Genomic DNA, 21,120 nt, shown 5'->3' with positions numbered 1-21,120 from the left:
ACCCAAGTTTACACGTTTCTTAATTTTGCACTTAAATTTTATTTTCCACATTTATTTTTTATACATTTTTATTTCTATGCGTACCATGTTCGGCTACAATCTATTGAGTTCCAATAAATACCAAATCTTCTAAATTACTGTATACAGTGTTTTTATTCTTCTATCAGTTAATATAAACATCTCTGACGTTAAAGATGTTATAGAACGGAAAAGCGTATAGAACATGAAAAATAACGCCAGTTACTTTGCTTAGTAACTAATTACTCTTACAATGAGGTAACTGAGTTACTAACTCAGTTTTTGGGAGAAGTAATTTGTAACTGTAAATAATTACTGTTTTAAAGTAAGATGACCAACACTGTGTACACAGCTCTCCATTGATCTAAATAGCGCCTGCACGACTCAGTGACACCAAAATGTTATCAACGAACATATACAGCTAGCAATTAGGTCCAGGTTTAAAAAAACGGAACTTTCCCTTTAATCATGCCGTTCAAATGTAAAATAGAACAATCAGTGGCAGAAAGTGCACGACTGTATCATTTTTCAAACATGAAAAACAAATGGCAAGGAGCCAGCATTAAATATCATAATCTGTGTTTTATTACCAAGGGGCTTAATGTACAATGTGATATGCATTCATAGAAAAGATATTTATTCATGTACAAATTACAAATACATAAGCTGTTTTCTCCACTCTTTTCTTTAAATGTACACAAAGTTCTTCTCTCCCATTGCTGTCCCATAGCAGCTTTGCAACCTGGCAAGACTTTGCAGTGAAACAGGTAAGAGAAGGAGGAAATGAATTTCATTCCTTTCAAAACACAGAGGGGGGGGGGGGGGGGGGCAGGAAACACAGCAGTCTTCTAGCTCTATAAGAAACATGAAGCTTGGTTTTGTCTTATGTTTCAGTCAACAGGTAGTTTTCTTATAGCATCTGACCACTGTTACACAACAAGGACAGAGCTCCAAAAAAGGCTTCTTCCCAAATCTGTACTTTGGAAACTTTCTTAAGGAAAGCAAAATGTCCACATGACTCGATCTGGTGAGCTGTGGTGGAGCAAAGAGCTTCTCTCTGTGGCAGACGGATGGATGGATGGATGGAGGAAATTAGGAAGCAGACAGCTGGCCTCTTCATAGAATTAAATATCCACAATCAGTTTGACTGGGCACAAATACAATGGAATCCCCCGGCACAAGTCCATATGTTGGGTTTGTCGGTATGCTAAATGACACGCTTAATGCTCCACTTAAAGGCAACATAACAAAGCAACTTAGAAAAGGAACAGCCAAAACCTACATTTTATACAACTGTGTGTTTCAGTCCCCCAAGTGGCTGTTTAAGCTGAATCATCAGAAAGTATTTTACTGTTTGTTCCATTTAGTGTATCTTAACCAGGGCAGACTGTATGGTCTTTGATTATGTGACACGTGTGTGTGTGTGCGCGCTTTTTTTCTCTATAGTTTTAAAGACCAAATAACCTCTCAGGGGTTTTGGCAAAAGTGACAAAGACTGTCAATTCATCGAAGCGTTTATTATCTCCTTAAAGGTGACGTCGTCTAATTTAAAATGCGAGTTTCCATTAAACGCTGAGAGCAACAGTAGTCATTGCTAAACGTGTTGCTATGCTACCAGCAGGGCGTTCGGGATGGAAATATCTACTGCGCCTGGGTCCAGCTCACTAATACCCCAGCTGTGGTATGGACCAGGAATCAGATTTCTGCTCACTGCAGAGTAAGTACAGTACAGTACAGTACAAGTACAGTATAAGTACAGTACAGTATAAGTACAATACAGTACAGTACAATACAGTACAAGTACAATACAAGTACAGTACAGTATAAGTACAAGTACAGTTGGCCAGTGGGAGAATATTTTTGATTCGTCTAATATTTGGAAGCTGACAAACTAGAAGCACACTGAAAGAAATGATGACACCTCGGAACAATGCTGCAGTGTTTACTTGAAGTAAGATTGATGAACCTGCTGACGCACTTATTCATTCAGTAGCTGCAAGCAAAGATGAAGTCACCATGTTTGGAAGCTCAACTTGCAAGAGGTTCCAAACATGGTGCTTTGTACACATGAGAAGGTGCTCAGCAGCACAGGAGCACCACAGGGCACTGTTCTCTCCCCCGTCTCTCTTCACTTCCAGCACAACTCAGAGGACTCCGCAGGTGCTGGGTGCATCAATGAAGGCCAAGAGGCTGAGTACAGGGAACTGGACGACCACTTTGTGACTTTGTGGCATGATGTGGAAACAATCATCTGGAACACGTACAGAGAAAAAAGGATTCTTGTGAATTTTAGGAGCACCAGGAACAAGCTGCACTAGTCCTTCAACATCTGCACCAAATGTGTCAGATACTCCAGAAGTCTGTGGTACAGGAGCTAATCTGCTCTGCAGCATCAGAACCAGCGACTCCAACTCAAAGTGATAAAGAAGGCCGGCTCTGTGCTGGGGACTCCTGGAGATGATTGTGCAAAAGCTGCTCCACATAACAGACAATGCAGCACATCCTCCGAATATGTATGATGTTCTCAAATAACAAAGAGTGTTCAGTCAGAGGCTTCTTCAGCTCTACAGGAGGTCATTTCTGCCCAAAGCAAAAAGCCAAGACTTTTCTGTCAAGTCATGACTAACAACTATTATTTCATCCAAATCAATTCAATGATGTCATCACGTTGTCACTAGGATGTCACATGAACAGCCACTCAAGCTTTTCATACAACCTTTACCATTTGGGTCTTTTTGGAGCCAGAAGTGAGATTCTGGAAATACTTGAGTGACACTTGAAATCTGACTGGACATGAATATGCATGTTTGAGGCCAAATATTCCAAACGAATTATGGAATTCTTTGAAAAAATAACCACCAGCACACAAAAGAGAAGTATACAGTATCTTAGTAACGACATAATAAAGATAGAAATGTGAAGCAGAAGGTTTTAAACTACGTAAATAAGATTTTGTTTTATACACGGGCCCATGTTATACTTCCAGATGTTTAATAAGGTTTGAGAATAAAGAAGGTTGAAGTGCATCTCTGCCTGTGTTCCACCGGCTCAGTCCGGAGTCAGACGAGCTCCGGGTTGTTCAGGGTTCAGGTTGGGTTGCTGCGGGCTGAGAGCGGTCCGTGGACACGCTCCCCTGTGTGCGTGAGGCTTTGGTGTCTCTCGTCTCCCCCCAGCTTCTGTCCGCGCTTACTGCCTGTGTGTGGACGTCTGCTGGGCCTCTGCTTCCACACAGTAGTTGGGCTGGTCAGAGGCCCTGAAACCCGGCAGACACACACACTGGTAGGAGCCCACTGTGTTGATGCACTTAGCATTTTTACACAGCGACATCCGGTTGTTCAGTTCGGAACACTCATTTACATCTGTGGACAGAAGGGAGAAGGAATTAAACCATGAAATAAGTCAGATGGCAGAGTTTTTCTTTGATGTGAGTGCTGTGCTACCGGTGCAGGCCATGCGCGACAGGTCCAGCGTGTAGCCATCGAAGCAGTCGCAGGTGTAGCCCTCCTGAACCCGCACACACCGCCCGTTCTCACAGCCGTTCAGGATCCCACACTCCTCTGCACGCAAGCCTTCGAAGGCATCGTATGGATCTGTTGCATGAAAAAAAAAAAACCCTTTCAAACTTTTTTAATCTTAACCTTGTAGCACCCAAGCATATGAATAATCATTGAAAAAAAATCATTTTGGCTCTTCTTGCATCTTTTTGGGTGGGAATAAACCAATATTTTTGGAATTGGGCTATTTTTGATCATTTTAGGCAATGTTGCATATTTGCAACTGTGGGCTTTCCTGATTAATTTTGTTCACAAAACCAAGTCAAAGGTTTAGTGAAAGTTCACCAGTAACTGCTGCTACCACGATAAAATGTATAAGATAGACCTTTACTGAACATTCTTAATACAAAGTGCGGAACGCAACCATCATAAACTTTCCATTCAACAACAAATCAAACAGATTTCACAGATCTTTGTTGTGAAAAAGTGAAGCACATATAAAATGCAAAAAATGTAATGTAAATAAAAACGTACACATGAATTTAAATAATGTAATGTAAATAAATAAATATAATAAAGTAATGTAAATAAAAATGTAATGTAAATAAAAAATGTGCACATGAAGCTAATAAAAAAATGCAAAAAAAATAATCTTAATAATACAATTTGGAGACCTGAGCTCCCATTAGCGCTGTGAAAGGTGGACAAAGCACACCACACCAAACGAGAGCAGAACCAACTAGAACAGAGCACCGCAAAGCAGAGTGTAATTCACTGAGCCAAGAAAATGATGCTGACAACTGTCGGCACATAAAATGTAATGTAAAAAAATATTACACATGAATGTAAATAATGTATGTTCATTTAAAAAAATCAAATAATGTAATGTAAATAAAAATATAACGTAAATAAATAATGTAAATAAATAAAAAGCTTGTTGCATATCTGCAACTGTGGGTGCTACATGGTTAAAATGATGGATGTGGAAGAAAATACTTTCTTAGAGGGAGCAGACGAGGGCTTGTTCTGCGAGGAGAAACATTCCATAGTATTCTAATAAGAAGAGTTTTCCCAGGTTTTCTGACTAAAGTGGTTTGTTTTTTTAGGATCCCACTGTAATAAGTTCAGTTTTGTGGGCTGATTTGGTGCACACTTAGTTTGTGTGCAAATGTCCTGCATATCTTTTATTCTAGCACATCCTAATTGTGTACATTTGAAACAAAAAAAATGAGTTCAACTCGTAGCCCACAGCTGTCTGTCATTTACATTATGGAAGTTACTTTAGCGCCACATTCAAACACAAAACAAAACGGTAAAAGTAAGGAGAGTAGAAAAAACACCACCAAGAAGCTAATATGGAGAGCGGGGAGGCCACCGTGTTTATGGTCTGCATGATGGTGATATTAATCATGGACGATCACATCAGGCGTCTAACATGGAGGCTGGAAGAGCTCACAGAGAGTCAGGAGACGAAGGATGGAGCGCAGGCCATACTTCTTGGTTTCATGAAGGAAGGAGAGCAGAGCGCCGCAGACAAAGGAGACCACGTGGAGGTTTAACTTATTAAACACGCCACGGTTGTGTCCGTGTCGTATGAGGAAACATTTCAGCCTGACAACATGACAAGGGGCGGAGCTACCGACCATCAAACACCTCCATCAGATGTGTCTATAGAACCCAGAACAGACCCAGCTGAGGAGAAGGAGCTGAAATGGTTCCAGGAACTGAGGGTGATGGTCCCGAGTTCCTGTATGTGCGAATGCGGGAGAAAACGGCCTCGTTCCTGAAAAGGTTATAGGAACTGCCAAAGGTTCCTACAGTGGGAATGCGGCTTATAACTGGGAGCACGAAGGCTTAAAATGTCTCCTAGAAATGAGACTTATTTCTGGATAGAATTTGAACTTGAGGTTCCCAGAGTTTCTAAAAGTAGAATGGGAGGCAGAGCCTTCAGTTATCAGGCCCCTCTATTGTGGAATAAGCTGCCAGTAAATGTCCGGGAAGCAGACACCCTTTCCACTTTTAAGACCAGGCTTAAAACTTTCCTTTTTTATAAAGCTTATAGTTAGGTCTGTTGAATCTGATAGTGTATCTGCTAGTGTGTCTTGTTCTGCCTCCACCTCTGGCACCCTCTATACTTTCATTACCCCCTACCCGAACCAGGGTTTGCATCCCCACCCCGCTGTGACTGGTGTGCAGTTGGTGAGAGGCTGAGGTAGCTTGTGGCTGTAAAAAGATGGTTGTTGTGGTGTGAGGAGCAGATCTATATAGGGAGTATAGGGAATTACTCACTGAGTCTGGTCCTTTATTTATTTATTTTTTCGTTAGCACAAGTTTCTTGTGTTTACCTTGAATAGGGATGGCTCAGGTAATCCTGAAACATCCCATAGTTAAGCTGCTATAGGCCTAGACTGCTGGGGGGCCTCATCTGTCACACCTTTCCTTACTTTACTCTCTTTATGTATATGTGATATTATTGTGGTCATTAACTCGTGTTTCCCTGTTCCAACAGATATCCTTTGAATGGTGTTACAGTGCCGCCACCGCTGCGGCCCTCCCCCCTCCCCCCCTTTCTGTCTTCTCAAACCCCAGCTGGTCGAGGCGGATGGCCACCCTTCCTGGTTCTGGTTCTGCCAGAGGTTTCTTCCTGTTAAAAGGGAGTCGTTTCTCTCCACAGTCGCCTCAGGCACGCTCAGGCCGGGAGATTGGACCGAAAAACAAAAAGTTTTCAGTGCAATCTGTTGGTTTTCTTAGCTAGGAAATTGTTTTTGAATTGGCTCTATATGAACGAATTGGATTATTTCATGAATTATGATTATTATTAATTAATTGAATTCCAATTGGCTAAGTGCCTTGAGATGACATTTGTTGTATTTGGCGCTATATAAATAAAAATGAATTGAAATTGAATTGAATTTAAAAGTGTCCCACTGCTTTTTTCTAGCATCTTTTGTGGAGGAAGTATGAATTTGACCCGCTGGACTTGAGGGACGGTGTGAAAGGCCAACAGAAAATTTCTTCAAGGTTTATCTCCTCTCACAAAAGCCAACGAAAAGAGAGAAGAAGACAACAGGAAAACAGGGCACAAAGCAGAGCTTCCATCCTCTGTAGCTTCTGTTTCTCATTCACTTTCTCTTCTGTTTGTAATTTGAGATCCAGGAAAACCAAATAAACACAATTCCTTTTCTCTATTTCATCAAAGTATTTCAGTTTCACCTTTGGTGCACCTGTTTGATGGGGACTTAATGTCAAGTAATGTCAAGAGAGCAAAAACAATATGTTTTTCCAGGTAGTTTCATGCAGTCATCCTGGTCCTTGCAACGGTTCTCACTGTGACACTCACTGTGTCACAAGGTGGCAGCAAAGTGCTGGAAAACAGATCCGTTTGTGTCACCAGAGAAACTTTATCACCATCAGTCAGAACAAAAAGCCTCTGACACACAGATTATTTCATGTCAACACACCTGTAACGTATTGATGCTTATACTGTAACATGTAACACCCGAAGTTTATGGATGTGGGCAGTGAAGCCGGACCCCTGTTGTCTGATCCCAGGGAGGAGCTACTCCAACACAAACTGCTCAAAATTCAAATATTGATTCTGATAAAGTTTTCTTTTTATAGTCTATGATTGGAAGCCACATCTTTAGCCCACTCCACTGGTATGTGTCCTTCTGTGAAGATACAATGATGTATGTATGTATGATGTGAAGGATGCAGGAAGAAAGATGTACTCACGCTCTTCATGCTCATAAAAGGGTGGGATAAGCTGCTGCTCGGGTGAGGGGGAATAGTCCGGGCTTACTTCATATTCATGAACTGGACCGGCAACAAGGGCGTCATGGCCGTACGGGCGCCTCCCCCCACCCAAAGGAAGGTTGCACATGGACGCATAGTCCTCTATGGTGGAAAGATAGAGAGATGATCAGGGAAACAAAGAACAAGTCACTGAATAAGAAATGTGCCACCAGGAGAAAAAAAAACAAAAAACAAAACCTAGATTGGCATATTTGATCCGTCTTACACTGCGAGTTGTGCTGACCGAAAAAGCTTCAAACTTTATCAGTGTATCAATCACATAAATGTAGTCTTTAGGCCGTGTCTAATACATTTTTATGTATACATTTTTATGCATTTTTTATCTAATACATTTTATGTGCATTACAGTCCCTTGTCTGTAATTGTTTTAATTGATTTGTTATTGTTTTACTTGATTTGTTATTTTAATGCAACGGAAATTTTAATTTTGTAACTTGTGCTGCCACTTGGCCAGGACGCCCTTGTAAAAGAGATTTTTAATCTCAACGGGTCTATTTTCCTGGTAAAATAAAGGTAAAATAAAATTTAAATTTTTTTTGCAGTTCCAACATTTCCTGAATTCTTTGGTGTGAACAAACAGACAAAACTACTTTTTTTTCCTAAACTACTTTAGTGTTTAGAGCTTTTGTGCTGGAGATGGCATGCCTGTTCACTTATTTTGAACCGTTTCCAGTTTGGGCCTCCTTTTTGAGTCATTTATGAGAAAGTGGTCAAATGTTTTCACATTTAAGCAGAGCAGTGTGTGTGGTGTGTACCTGTGTTTCTGTCAGGACACAAGGCACACTGCATGCCCCAGGCCTCCCCGTGCAGGCAGCAGCACTCGGTGTAGGTGGTCTTCTTGTTGGGACCGAGTGGCTGTGTGCATGTCATGCTGGCTGTCACCATCTGCCAGCAGATCTGCTCTGCCTCATGTTGCTCTGCAAACAAACACCATCACTTAATAAAGTCGATACACTCAGTGGGGTCACATGGCACTGAAAGGATCAGATTATTGGCTAAATTACAATAAGAATGAGTTGAGCGAGGGTAATTCTCCTTGGATATTTGGCGGTGAATGAATGGGATCAGAGGCACAAAGCATGTCATACCCCGGTATGATAGGTGGCGCTGTACCCATTTCAACTATTGCTAATAGAGCCACTTCCTGTTGACCTCTTCTGCGTTGTTTGTTTCTTTCTGACGGCGACAACAACAGGAATATCGTCTCCTTTGACATCCGGGTCACGACCCCGGGAAAACATCTGGAGCATGCGCAGAACGCAAAGTCTGATTCACCACGTGCTTCAGCGTCTACAAGCAGGTTTAGAGTGACTTTCAACCCAGTTATCTCGAGTAACTTGATTCGATTCAATTTCTTGTCGGATTAAGATGTCTACATGCATTTATTAACTCAGTCTTATTGTAAATTAGCCAATAATTTGATCCTTTCAGTGCCATGTGACCCCACTGATTGAGTCAAAAGTGATCAACCTTTTACTCTTCACATCTTTAGACTGATAATTACAGAAAAATGATGGAGGAAGCATCAAAAATAGTTGGTTTTTTTCTGCACTGTAGAGCCCCATAGCAGGTAGCATATGAAGATACAAATGATAGTGTACATACTGTACATAGTGCAGGGGGTGTGCCAAGAATAAGTGGATTTTGGAGAATACTCTGAGGAGTCTGTGACTGTGTGAAAGCACAAACATCCACTCACTGAGGAAGTAGTAGAAGTAAAATAAAACTCACCGGCCACATCAGGAACAAAGACACAGCGGCTGCTGCTGGGGTCCAACACCATAGGGTGGGTACAGAAGCACATGTATGAACCATCTGTATTCAGACACTGCCCGCCATCACATACCGACTCATCCAAACACTCATTGATGTCTACAGGAAAGAGAAGGAAATGCACATTTCATGGAAAAACTACACTAATCAGTCAGAGGATACCATTCATACCAGAATAACTGGAAACTATGCATGCATTCAGACACACACTGACCTCTGCACTCCAGCTTGACTGAGTCGTAGTCCTGCCCAGTCTTGCAGTAACACTCATAGCTGCCCTCAGTGTTCAGGCAGAAGCCTCCTTTACACACCTCCTGACCGAACAGCGTGCATTCATCTGCATCTACACACAAACAGAGAAAACCCTGCTGTAACATCTCACTGAGTCTACACAAACAGAGAAAACCCTGCTGTAACATCTCACTGAGTCTACACAGCCAGAGAAAACCCTGCTGTAACATCTCACTGAGTCTACACAAACAGAGAAAACCCTGCTGTAACATCTCACTGAGTCTACACAGCCAGAGAAAACCCTGCTGTAACATCTCACTGAGTCTACACAAACAGAGAAAACCCTGCTGTAACATCTCACTGAGTCTACACAAACAGAGAAAACCCTGCTGTAACATCTCACTGAGTCTACACAGCCAGAGAAAACCCTGCTGTAACATCTCACTGAGTCTACACAAACAGAGAAAACCCTGCTGTAACATCTCACTGAGTCTACACAGCCAGAGAAAACCCTGCTGTAACATCTCACTGAGTCTACACAAACAGAGAAAACCCTGCTGTAACATCTCACTGAGTCTACACAGCCAGAGAAAACCCTGCTGTAACATCTCACTGAGTCTACACAAACAGAGAAAACCCTGCTGTAACATCTCACTGAGTCTACACAGCCAGAGAAAACCCTGCTGTAACATCTCACTGAGTCTACACAGCCAGAGAAAACCCTGCTGTAACATCTCACTGAGTCTACACAAACAGAGAAAACCCTGCTGTAACATCTCACTGAGTCTACACAAACAGAGAAAACCCTGCTGTAACATCTCACTGAGTCTACACAAACAGAGAAAACCCTGCTGTAACATCTCCCTGAGTCTACACAAACAGAGAAAACCCTGCTGTAACATCTCACTGAGTCTACACAAACAGAGAAAACCCTGCTGTAACATCTCACTGAGTCTACACAAACGGAGAAAACCCTGCTGTAACATCTCACTGAGTCTACACAGCCAGAGAAAACCCTGCTGTAACATCTCCCTGAGTCTACACAAACAGAGAAAACCCTGCTGTAACATCTCACTGAGTCTACACAAACAGAGAAAACCCTGCTGTAACATCTCACTGAGTCTACACAAACAGAGAAAACCCTGCTGTAACATCTCACTGAGTCTACACAAACAGAGAAAACCCTGCTGTAACATCTCACTGAGTCTACACAAACAGAGAAAACCCTGCTGTAACATCTCACTGAGTCTACACAGCCAGAGAAAACCCTGCTGTAACATCTCACTGAGTCTACACAGCCAGAGAAAACCCTGCTGTAACATCTCACTGAGTCTACACAGCCAGAGAAAACCCTGCTGTAACATCTCACTGAGTCTACACAAACAGAGAAAACCCTGCTGTAACATCTCACTGAGTCTACACAAACAGAGAAAACCCTGCTGTAACATCTCACTGAGTCTACACAAACAGAGAAAACCCTGCTGTAACATCTCACTGAGTCTACACAAACAGAGAAAACCCTGCTGTAACATCTCACTGAGTCTACACAAACAGAGAAAACCCTGCTGTAACATCTCACTGAGTCTACACAGCCAGAGAAAACCCTGCTGTAACATCTCACTGAGTCTACACAAACAGAGAAAACCCTGCTGTAACATCTCACTGAGTCTACACAAACAGAGAAAACCCTGCTGTAACATCTCACTGAGTCTACACAAACAGAGAAAACCCTGCTGTAACATCTCACTGAGTCTACACAAACAGAGAAAACCCTGCTGTAACATCTCACTGAGTCTACACAAACAGAGAAAACCCTGCTGTAACATCTCACTGAGTCTACACAAACAGAGAAAACCCTGCTGTAACATCTCACTGAGTCTACACAAACAGAGAAAACCCTGCTGTAACATCTCACTGAGTCTACACATCCACCAACTGTATCATGTGCTCCTGTTTGGCTCTTCTTAAAGTGAAGTAAGTACACAAAGAGCTACTAGAAAACAGTTCGACATATTTTTTAAAATGACATTACCACAAACTACAATCACTTTCCGCATTGCCGGCAGTAAGTCGGACATGTTTCCTGTGAGGGTTGGACTCCGTCAGGGCTGCCCTTTGTCACCGATTCTGTTCATAATTTTTATGGACAGAATTTCTAGGCGCAGCCAGGGCGTTGAGGGGGTCCGGTTTGGCGACCTCAGAATCGGGTCTCTGCTTTTTGCGGACGATTTGGTTCTGTTGGCGTCATCGGGCCGTGACCTTCAGCTCTCGCTGGAGCGGTTCGCAGCCGAGTGTGAAGCGGCTGGGATGACCATCAGCACCTCCAAATCTGAGACCATGGTCTTCGGCCGGAAAAGGGTGGAATGCTCTCTCCGGGTCGGGAATGAGATCCTTCCCCAAGTGGAGGAGTTCAAGTATCTCGGGGTCTTGTTCACGAGTGAGGGACGAATGGAGCAGGAGATTGACAGGCGGATCGGTGCGGCGTCTGCAGTGATGCGGGCTCTGCACCGGCCCGTCGTGGTGAAGAAGGAGCTGAGCCAGAAGGCCAAGCTCTCGATTTACCGGTCAATCTATGTTCCTACCCTCACCTATGGTCACGAGCTGTGGGTAGTGACCGAAAGAACGAGATCGCGAATACAAGCGGCCGAAATGAGTTTCCTCCGCAGGGTGTCTGGGCTCTCCCTTAGAGATAGGGTGAGAGGCTCGGTCATCCGGGAGGGGCTCGGAGTAGAACTGCTGCTCCTCCGCATCCAGAGGAGTCAGATGAGGTGGCTCGGGCATCTGGTTAGGATGCCTCCTGGACGCCTCCCCGGTGAGGTGTTCCGGGCCCGTACCACTGGGAGGAGACCCCGGGGAAGACCCAGGACACGTTGGAGAGACTATGTTTCTCGGCTGGCCTGGGAACGCCTCGGGGTTCCCCCAGAAGAGCTGGAGGAAGTGGCCGGGGACAGGGACGTCTGGGTTTCTCTGCTCAGGCTGCTGCCCCGCGACCCGATCCCCGGACCAGCGGAAGATGATGGATGGATGGATACAATCACTTTCCGAGTAACAAGATATCAGTTGTGAATAGACATTTGGCATACAGCTGCATTTCAGAATACTGTATCACTACAGAGAGCCACCACATAAGCATCATATATGTCAGGTGTATGACGGGAAGTCATTTCCAATCATCTTACCTCTGTAGCTGTCAGAATTGGGTATTCTATACAGCATGTCTCCACTGGGAATAAAACCTCTTCCGGATGGACACATCTGGCTAAACTGGTCTAAAAGTGGGAAATCATGGAGATCCAGATGTTAGGTTTATTTTCCTGAAATGTGTGTTTACATTAATGCAGTACTGTAAATAGTGTAAAGAGACACTGCTCCTGCTGCTCTGTGAGATGAGATCAGAATAAGTGCATCTACATCCAGAATCAGAACCAGAATCAGAATCAGCTTTATTGGCCAGGTTTGACTAAACAAACAAGGAATTTGACTCCGGTACAACTTCACTCACAAAGTACAACACTCAACAATTACATAAAAGAATAAAAATGAAAACAGAATGCAGAACAGTAAGAGTGGAATTGAGTATGGTTGGTAAATAGGGATGTGTACGAGAATAATAAATACAATATGCACATTTGCAATAAATAGACACTATGGCTGTTTTATTCTGATAAACAGGAAATAAAATAATCCCTCATGGAACCCCCCCTCCTGCCCCGACTCACCTGTACCATTGACAGGACAAGGATAGACCTCACAGTTGTCCCCCCAGCCAGCTCCCAGAGTGCAGCAGCACTCCTGCAGTGTGACATGAGTGGTCAGCACACTCTCACAGAGGTTCTCGTTGTTCAGATGATAATAGCACTCCTTTCGCTCCACCGAGGAAGCTGAGAGATGAATGGAGGAACAGGAAATGAACACAACATGGGTGAAGTTGATCTATGCCAGCCGTCTCCAGCTTTCACTGCAGCAGCAACGACTTTTCACGCCCCGTCCAATCCCATTTGACATTTTTAGATTGTGTGTGCCATGCTGAACCAAACTTCCCACTGTTGTAGAATTCACACTAGAACATTTGAGGGTGCAAGTGTGGTTTTCTTTATGAAAGATATTCCGCAATAACTTAAAGTAGACAGAGGCAGTGTGCGGACTTTGTGAAGAAGTTGGGTTCATTTTGGAAGGCTGCCATGGTAACGGCACATCGAATATATTGGAAAAAGGCATGAATGTTGTAAGTGCAATTCACATCAAGTGTGCAGATGGCAGTTATTTTAACCTCCATTTATAAAAGGAAATTGACATGGAGGAAACAAATGTTTACAATTAATATGCGTATGGGCACCAGCCCAGGACCGTCCTGACTGAGGCAGGTGGCCTGTGTAACATTTACAGGGCGTCTCATTTTGGCTGCGCAGGACCAGGAAACCTCCTGAAACATCTTTACAAATGAGGTCCGACAGGTTAAACCCTTTCAGCAAGGCTTCTGGACTTCTGATTAGCGTTGAGATAAATCTTTATAGTCACGGTGGGTTATATTTGAAGAGCAGGTCCAGGACTGCAGCACACAGAAAATCATCAGAGAATCTCATTTTCATTACTCGCTTCCAAGGACACATTCATGTTGCAAATGTCACTTAACACTATTGGAGCCTGTCTTGGTGGTGTCAACTATTTGAGGATTTAAAAAAAAAAAAAAATTTCCTCTGACTTCGTGTATCAAATATTCCACAATGGAAGGCTGCCAGTAAAAAAAACTTTGAGTTAATTGAATAAAACATCTCGCAGTTACGTTATATGTCCATTGAAGTGTGCCATCTGTTTTTTCTTTCATGGCTACAGTTTCACACCGTGTTCAGTTGAGCGTAATAAAAACAGCAGTAAACTTGAACATCTTGAACGGCCTTGCCCCATCGTATTTATCTGAGCTTTTAACAGTCCTGGTAGAGCTCTGAGGTCAACAGATCAGTTTCTGCTGGAAGTGCCCAGGTCAGAACACAAACCCTGGGGTGAGCGAGCCTTTTCCCAAAGCTGCCCCCAGGCTCTGGAATAAGCCCCCCGTCCAGCTGCGTCTTATTTCTGACCTGGGCCGCTTCACATCTAGGCTGAAAACCTACTTATTTAGGATGGCTTTTAATAGCCAGTAGTATGATGACACTTTTATCTTATTCGATTTTGTTGTATTTTATTGCTTTCACTGTTCTTTTATTGTTTTTATTTGTTTTTACTACTTCTTCTCTTTATTTATTACCTGCTGTAAAGCACTTTGGTACACTGTAAGGATTGTCTATAAAGGGCTGTAGAAATAAAGTACATTTACATCTTCAGCGCCTCTGTCAGTGTGCAGGTTACCTGTGGGAGTGGGCTCACACATGGCGATCATCACGTTGTAGTCCTGGCCACTGGGACACATGCAGAGGAAGGAACCATCAGTGTTCACACACTGGGCCTCTCCACAAACACTACTCAGCAGCTCACATTCATTCACATCTGTAGAGAAAAAAAGAGTTGAGAAACGGAGTCTGCTCCTTCCCACACGTTCTCATAAAAATGCTTCAATCACAAGGAGATGAGCAATATGAATATGATGTGTCAAAAGAAAATCTAGCAGTTATGGAGAAGGAGTTACAACTCCTAAACTGACTTTGGACTGATCAACATGTAGGGGTCCTGCAAAGTACCTGCAAACTGGATCAGATCTTAAATTAACATCTGCCTAAAAGGAAGGTTATCTGAAGCATGTTTTCATCATCATTGAGTTAGCTTGCTGGAGGAGACAAACAGGTCATCAGTTCAAATGTAACTGACTTATCGAAAAGTCGAAGTCTCTGAATGGTTTAAAGAGACAAAAAGTCAACTCTGAATTGTTGCTGCACTGAAACAATTCTGCATGGAATGGGCCAGAGTTCCCACACAATGTTTGAGTGAGTCCGACCATATGGATGTTCCATTTCCCTCCATCCATACCAAGCCCAAACGCCAAATGTGTTTCAGAAAGACACCCTGACAGTGGACCTCCAGCATCTCCATCAGTCAGCGAATCACTGGATTTCTACAATGACACCCTGGATTAGGCATGGGCCGGTATGAGATTCTGACGGTATGATAACTGTAGGCAAAAATAGCACGGTTTCACGGTATTATGACTACAGCTCCTCTTAGATTACAGATCTAAAAACTAGAAGAAAAAAAAACTTTTCCATAGAACAGTCTTTTATTTTTAAACAACGGGACATTATGGACATTAGTAAATATATATTTAAACTAAATAATAAAAATAAATAAATGCAGTCTCCATGGGTGGCTCAAGATCCTGAACTCACACCATGTACTGTGGGGTTCCTCAGGGATCAGTGCTTGGATTCATGTGGCTCACACTGTACCTGCTCCCTCTTGGCCAACTCATCAGTCAGCTTGGAATCTCATTCTACTGCTATGCTGACAACACACAACTATACATGAAAACAGACGCACACTTTTTGTTATCATCATCACTCTCCGCCCTCACTGCCTGTCTGGAGGACATAAAGCTCCAGACCAGCTCCTGCTGGGACTCTTGGAACTGGTTTCGCTCTGTCCTCTCCTCCTACCAGAGGGCCCTCACCTCAAACTTAAGCCCGATTTATGGTCGTCTACGGAGAGCGACGGAGAGCGACGGAGACCCTCCCGGAGACGCTCTCCGTCGCTTGGTGGGTCCCAAGATGGCGCCGTGAGCACACTCTCCGATTCGAGTTCTGCTACCAAAAAGTAATTTAACAGTGAACAACTTTTTACAGAGAGCCTGCCTCTAACTGTGACCTGTTAATGAACATTTCTGTAAACAACAATCGTGGAAACATGCCAAACCTGAGTTTGGAGAAGAGAAAAGTTAGTGATATTAGGGCAGAAGACGTTAGCAACCAAGAAAAAGCTAGCGTCAACCGTAATATACTAATTGATAACTACCACGATTACGCGGCCAAAGAAGGAGTGAAAATCAGCATGATGGATGAAGATGACTTTCACGAACTGCCAATTACCCCTTCTAAACCACCACCCAGCAAGAAAGGCAAACAAAACATTGCTGCCGACAACGCCATGGAAATCAACCTAGTTGGTGCGCCTGAATTCGTCTCCTCACTTGCCCAGCTAATTAACGCTGGGTCCGACAAGCTGGAATCACTGATACAAGAAAATAAAACGGTCATTACGGACCTGAAGAAACAAGTTCACCACATTTGTGAGGATATGAATGCAATGAAAGGTAAAGTGGCTCAAGTTGAACAACTTTACCATGAAGAAAAAAAGCGTGCAGGTGCATTGGAAAATCGGATTACAGACCTGGAACGGTATTCTCGTCGCTGGAACCTGCGGCTCAATGGCATTCCAGAGACAGTAGAAAACCAACATGTACGGATGGAGGTAATTAAAATCTGTCAAGCCATCCTGCCAGAAGATAAAAAGCGACTGCCAGAAGTGATTGACACTGTCCATCGCCTTGGTACAAAAAATCCGAAGGGGCCCAGAAGCGTCATCATTCAGTTCTCGTCCCGGGTTCACAGGGGTGCTATCTGGGCCGCCGCCAAGAACAACCGGTATCTGCGTGATCATGGGCTGCGATTTGCTGAAGACCTCTGCCAGATCGACAGAGAAAATAGGAAGATTCTGTGGCCAGCAGTGGAAGCTGCCCGTAAGGAAGGAAAAACGGCTTTCTTCGTTGGAGGACGCTGCTTTATTGAAAACAAAGAAATCTTCCCTCCAGCTTGATAAATGAATCTGATAAAACTGATGTGAAGGTACTCAACACGATAACAGAAAGGTAGTCCCTCGTTTTAACGAAAACCAAGGCTTTAAAAAAAAAAAAAAAAAAAAAAACATTTTTCTTTCCCTGTTAACTTGTGTCATATTATCAAACTGTGCATTTGGCCTTTTGAATTAATGTAAGAAATTACTACGTTCTACAGATGAACACAGAAAACCCACAGTGCTGCATTGTTTAGATTTTATTTTTTATTGTTTGGGACTTGGTGTTTTGTTTCAGAAGAAAACGGAGCCTTTAAATTCTGCTCTACTCAGAATGCACATCAGCCAAACCCTAAATGTGCTCTTAGTCCAGTGCATCTAAGAAGTATATGAGAAGTAATTACTTACTATCCAGCTCAACACACAAGCTCAGGAATTTAACTGCTTTTTCCCCCTGTTTTTTGTTTGGGTATGTGCCAAATATTTGCAGCTATGGGCCTCTTTATTTTGGTTTTGACCACAAGTGCCTTAAAAAAAAAAAAACATTCTGAACATTTTATGGACACTACATTCCTTCTTAGTTGAGATGATGGTTAATTTTCATAAGCTTGTTCATTTATTTGTTTGCGTAAGAGGTCAAAGGTAACTTTGCCTGTAAATTTCACTCAGTTGTGTTTGTTTATGGTACAGTTCTCGATGGTACTATAAGAGTTTGTGGTAAGTTACTTGCGACTTAACTGTCTACTACTTACCTATTTCTTGTTGTTTTGTTTATTTTAGATTTCTCAAACTGTCTTTATCTTTTCTTTCATTAAATGCCAGGGGTTTAAGGGATAGTGGGAAACGCAAGGCGTTATTTCTATATGCTAAAAAATGTAAAACAGATTTTGTCTTTCTCCAAGAAACTCACTCCACAGCTAATGAGGTTAATTTCTGGAGGTCACAGTGGGGAAACGATATCTGGCTGTCACACTGTTCAGAACGTTCAGCAGGTGTGGGCACTCTAAGATACAACTTCACAGGTAACATTTTGCACACAGTTATTGATAGTAATGGTCATTTTGTATTACAAGTAATTGACTTTAATAAGGTTATTTTGATTGTCACTAATGTTTACGGTTATAGCACTAAAGCAGAAAATGAGAAACTTTTTGATATCATAGAACAAAAAATATTAATATGGTTAAACAAGTTCCCAAATGCCTTCCTTTTAATAGGTGGGGATTTTAACGTTGCTCTTGATAATATTTTAGATAAATGGCCATCAAGACAAAACAACAATGAAAGCTGCTATTTAAAGCTTTTCATGCAAAGATTTGATCTGATAGATATTTGGAGAGAAAAATTTCCGACTAACAAAGTATACACATGGTCTAATAAAGCGGGATCCTCCCAATCTAGAATTGACTATTGGCTGATGTCCAGGGGTCTAAAAGAAAACGCAACAGCACAAATTATAGCCACACCATTAACAGATCACAAAGCTATACACATCATTATTCCTCTATTCCCTACTTGTCATAACCGTTCTTCTTATTGGAAGCTGAATAGCTCAATTTTAAATTATGAGGATGTAAAGACTGAAGTTAGTAGACTTATTCAAAAATATTGGAATGAAGCTCAAATTGATGATAAATATTGTAACAAATGGGAACTTATGAAATTCGAAATTGCCAAATACTGTAGAAAATATAGCTCTAATCTAGCCAAACAAAGGAATGCAGAGGAAGACAAGATCATATCCACCATAACCTCCCTCTCTGTCTTTCTACAAATGAAAAAGAAACGCTCATTGAATATCAGAATAAACTGGACAACCTATATAGACTCAAAGCAAAGGGTGCCTTTATTAGATCGAGACAAAAATGGATGGAGGAAGGGGAGCAAAATTCTGCCTACTTCTTCAGATTGGAAAAATCTCATTCCAAAACTAATTCTATCCAACAACTTAAGATTGATAATACTTTATGTGATGACCCCAAGCTAATTGCTACGTATTGCTCAAAATTCTATACTTCTCAATATTGTGATAAAAGTGCTTCAGCCTTTTTGGACTCTGTTATTGTGAATAATATTAATGATGTAGACAGAGATTTGTGTGATGCTCCTCTGACGTTACAAGAAATAACTGATTCTATAAATAGCCTCAAACATAACAAGTCTCCAGGTGTGGATGGATTCACCTCTGAATTTTACAGAGCATTTGTGGAACAATTAGCCCCATTCTTACAGAAGGTGTTCACAGAAAGCATAGCTAATGAATCACTGCCCCCAACATTAACTCAAGGATTAATCACACTTATTCCAAAGCCTAAAAAGGATGTATTGCTTATCGACAATTGGCGGCCTATTTGCCTTTTAAATAATGATTATAAGGTGCTAGCAATTGCATTTGCCAAAAGGCTCAAACTAATTTTGGATTCTGTTATAGATGAATCACAGTCTGGATTCATGAACAACAGACACATTTCTAATAATATACGATTGGTTTTAGATATGTTAGATTATTCTGATTTAATATCTGAAGACAGTTATATCCTATTTTTAGATTTCTATAAAGCCTTTGATTCTGTAGAACACCAATTTATTTTCAGTGCTTTAGAAAAGCTTGGTTTTGGGCAGTTTTTTAAACAAGCTATTCGAACATTATATGCAAATAGTAACTGTTCTATTAAATTGAGTTCTGGCACAACCCCACGCTTTGATGTCGAACGTGGAATTCGGCAGGGTTGTCCGATCTCCCCTTACCTCTTCATCCTTGTCACCCAAATCTTAGCCATCCATATTAACTCAAGTACTCTGAAAGGCATTGCAGTGGCAGAAAGGGAAATCGTTATTAGTCAGCTAGCAGACGATACAACCTTGTTCTTAAAAGACTCCTCTCAAGTATCTAATGCTCTTAATATAATTAATGTGTTCTCTAAAGCCTCTGGTCTATACCTAAATGTGAATAAATGTGAATTATTGGCAGTGAAAGACTCAGCTACTAGCTTAATAGCGAACATTCCTGTCAAAGATAAGGTAACATATTTAGGAATTTCCATCACTAAAGATCAGAAAGTCAGAAATGACTTGAATTTCATCCCAATCATAGAAAAGGCTAAAAAAAGATTTAATCTATGGCTATTAAGAGATTTATCTTTAAGAGGCAGAACTCTAATAACAAAAGCAGAAGGAATATCTAGACTTACTTATGTGGCCCTCTCATTACATATTGAAAATAAAACCATTAAAGGGATAGATCAGTTGTTGTTCAACTTTTTATGGAAGAACAAAACGCATTACATAAAAAATTCTGTTGTCATAAACACATATGAGAATGGGGGACTTAATTTTTTGGACTTTGCTTCTTTGAACAACACCTTTAAAATCAATTGGATCAATCAATTTCTAAAAAACCCAAATTCAATGTGGAACTGTATCTCCAATCATATTTTTTCTAAGATTGGCGGCCTAAAATTCCTCTTAGCATGTAACTATAACATAGGGAAAATTCCTATTTGTCTTTCCAACTTTCATAAACAAGCACTACTTGCATGGTCATTGATATACAAACACAATTTTTCACCACACCGTTACTCCATATGGAATAACAAAGATATACTTTATAAGAACAAATCAATATTCTTAAGGGAGTGGTTCAACAATGATATAATTTGGGTCAAACAACTATTCAATAGCAATGGTAGCTTATTTTCTTATGAGGAGTTCCTTCAATTTTATGGAATACCCGTAACACCAAAACAATTTGCCATCATCTTTGATGCAATCCCACCTGGTGTAATAATGTTGTTTAAAAGCAACACAGCTGCCTCTATACTTGATGCTCCCTTCACTGAGGTAACCAACTCACCAGTTGGGAAAATATGTTTTGTCCCTTCTTCTAGCAAAAAGAAAAATTGTAAAATTCGTGCGCTTTTCCAAAGTAATATCAGATCTGTTTCTCCTGTAATTTTTCACTGGAATAGTTATGTAAATGATTTATGTTGGGATAAAATTTGGTCTCTTCCTCAAAAATTCTTTGTGCTTAATAAGGTTAAAGAACTGTCATTCAAAATTATCCATAGATGTTACC

General features: G+C 41.6%; 1 protein-coding gene across 5 annotated transcripts in view; it reads right to left on the bottom strand.

The window, feature by feature from the left end:
* Window positions 1–580: 580 nt before the first annotated feature.
* The window catches only part of ltbp1 (latent transforming growth factor beta binding protein 1), a 173,155-nt gene continuing 152,615 nt past the window's right edge, over window positions 581–21,120 (bottom strand). For all 5 annotated transcript variants that reach the window (XM_075482115.1, XM_075482119.1, XM_075482118.1 and 2 more), the window contains 9 exons: window positions 14,676–14,813; window positions 13,052–13,213; window positions 12,512–12,601; window positions 9,316–9,444; window positions 9,060–9,200; window positions 8,084–8,245; window positions 7,248–7,409; window positions 3,459–3,608; window positions 581–3,377 (listed from right to left, as the gene is read on the bottom strand). In XM_075482115.1, coding sequence (XP_075338230.1) covers window positions 3,205–3,377; window positions 3,459–3,608; window positions 7,248–7,409; window positions 8,084–8,245; window positions 9,060–9,200; window positions 9,316–9,444; window positions 12,512–12,601; window positions 13,052–13,213; window positions 14,676–14,813 — 1,307 coding nt within the window. In that variant the 3' untranslated portion in view covers window positions 581–3,204. The remainder of the gene's footprint in view (window positions 3,378–3,458; window positions 3,609–7,247; window positions 7,410–8,083; window positions 8,246–9,059; window positions 9,201–9,315; window positions 9,445–12,511; window positions 12,602–13,051; window positions 13,214–14,675; window positions 14,814–21,120) is intronic.

This window comes from Odontesthes bonariensis, chromosome 2 (assembly GCF_027942865.1).
Source record: "Odontesthes bonariensis isolate fOdoBon6 chromosome 2, fOdoBon6.hap1, whole genome shotgun sequence".
NCBI lineage: Eukaryota > Metazoa > Chordata > Actinopteri > Atheriniformes > Atherinopsidae > Odontesthes > Odontesthes bonariensis.
This window is presented reverse-complemented; position numbering and strand designations above follow the sequence as displayed.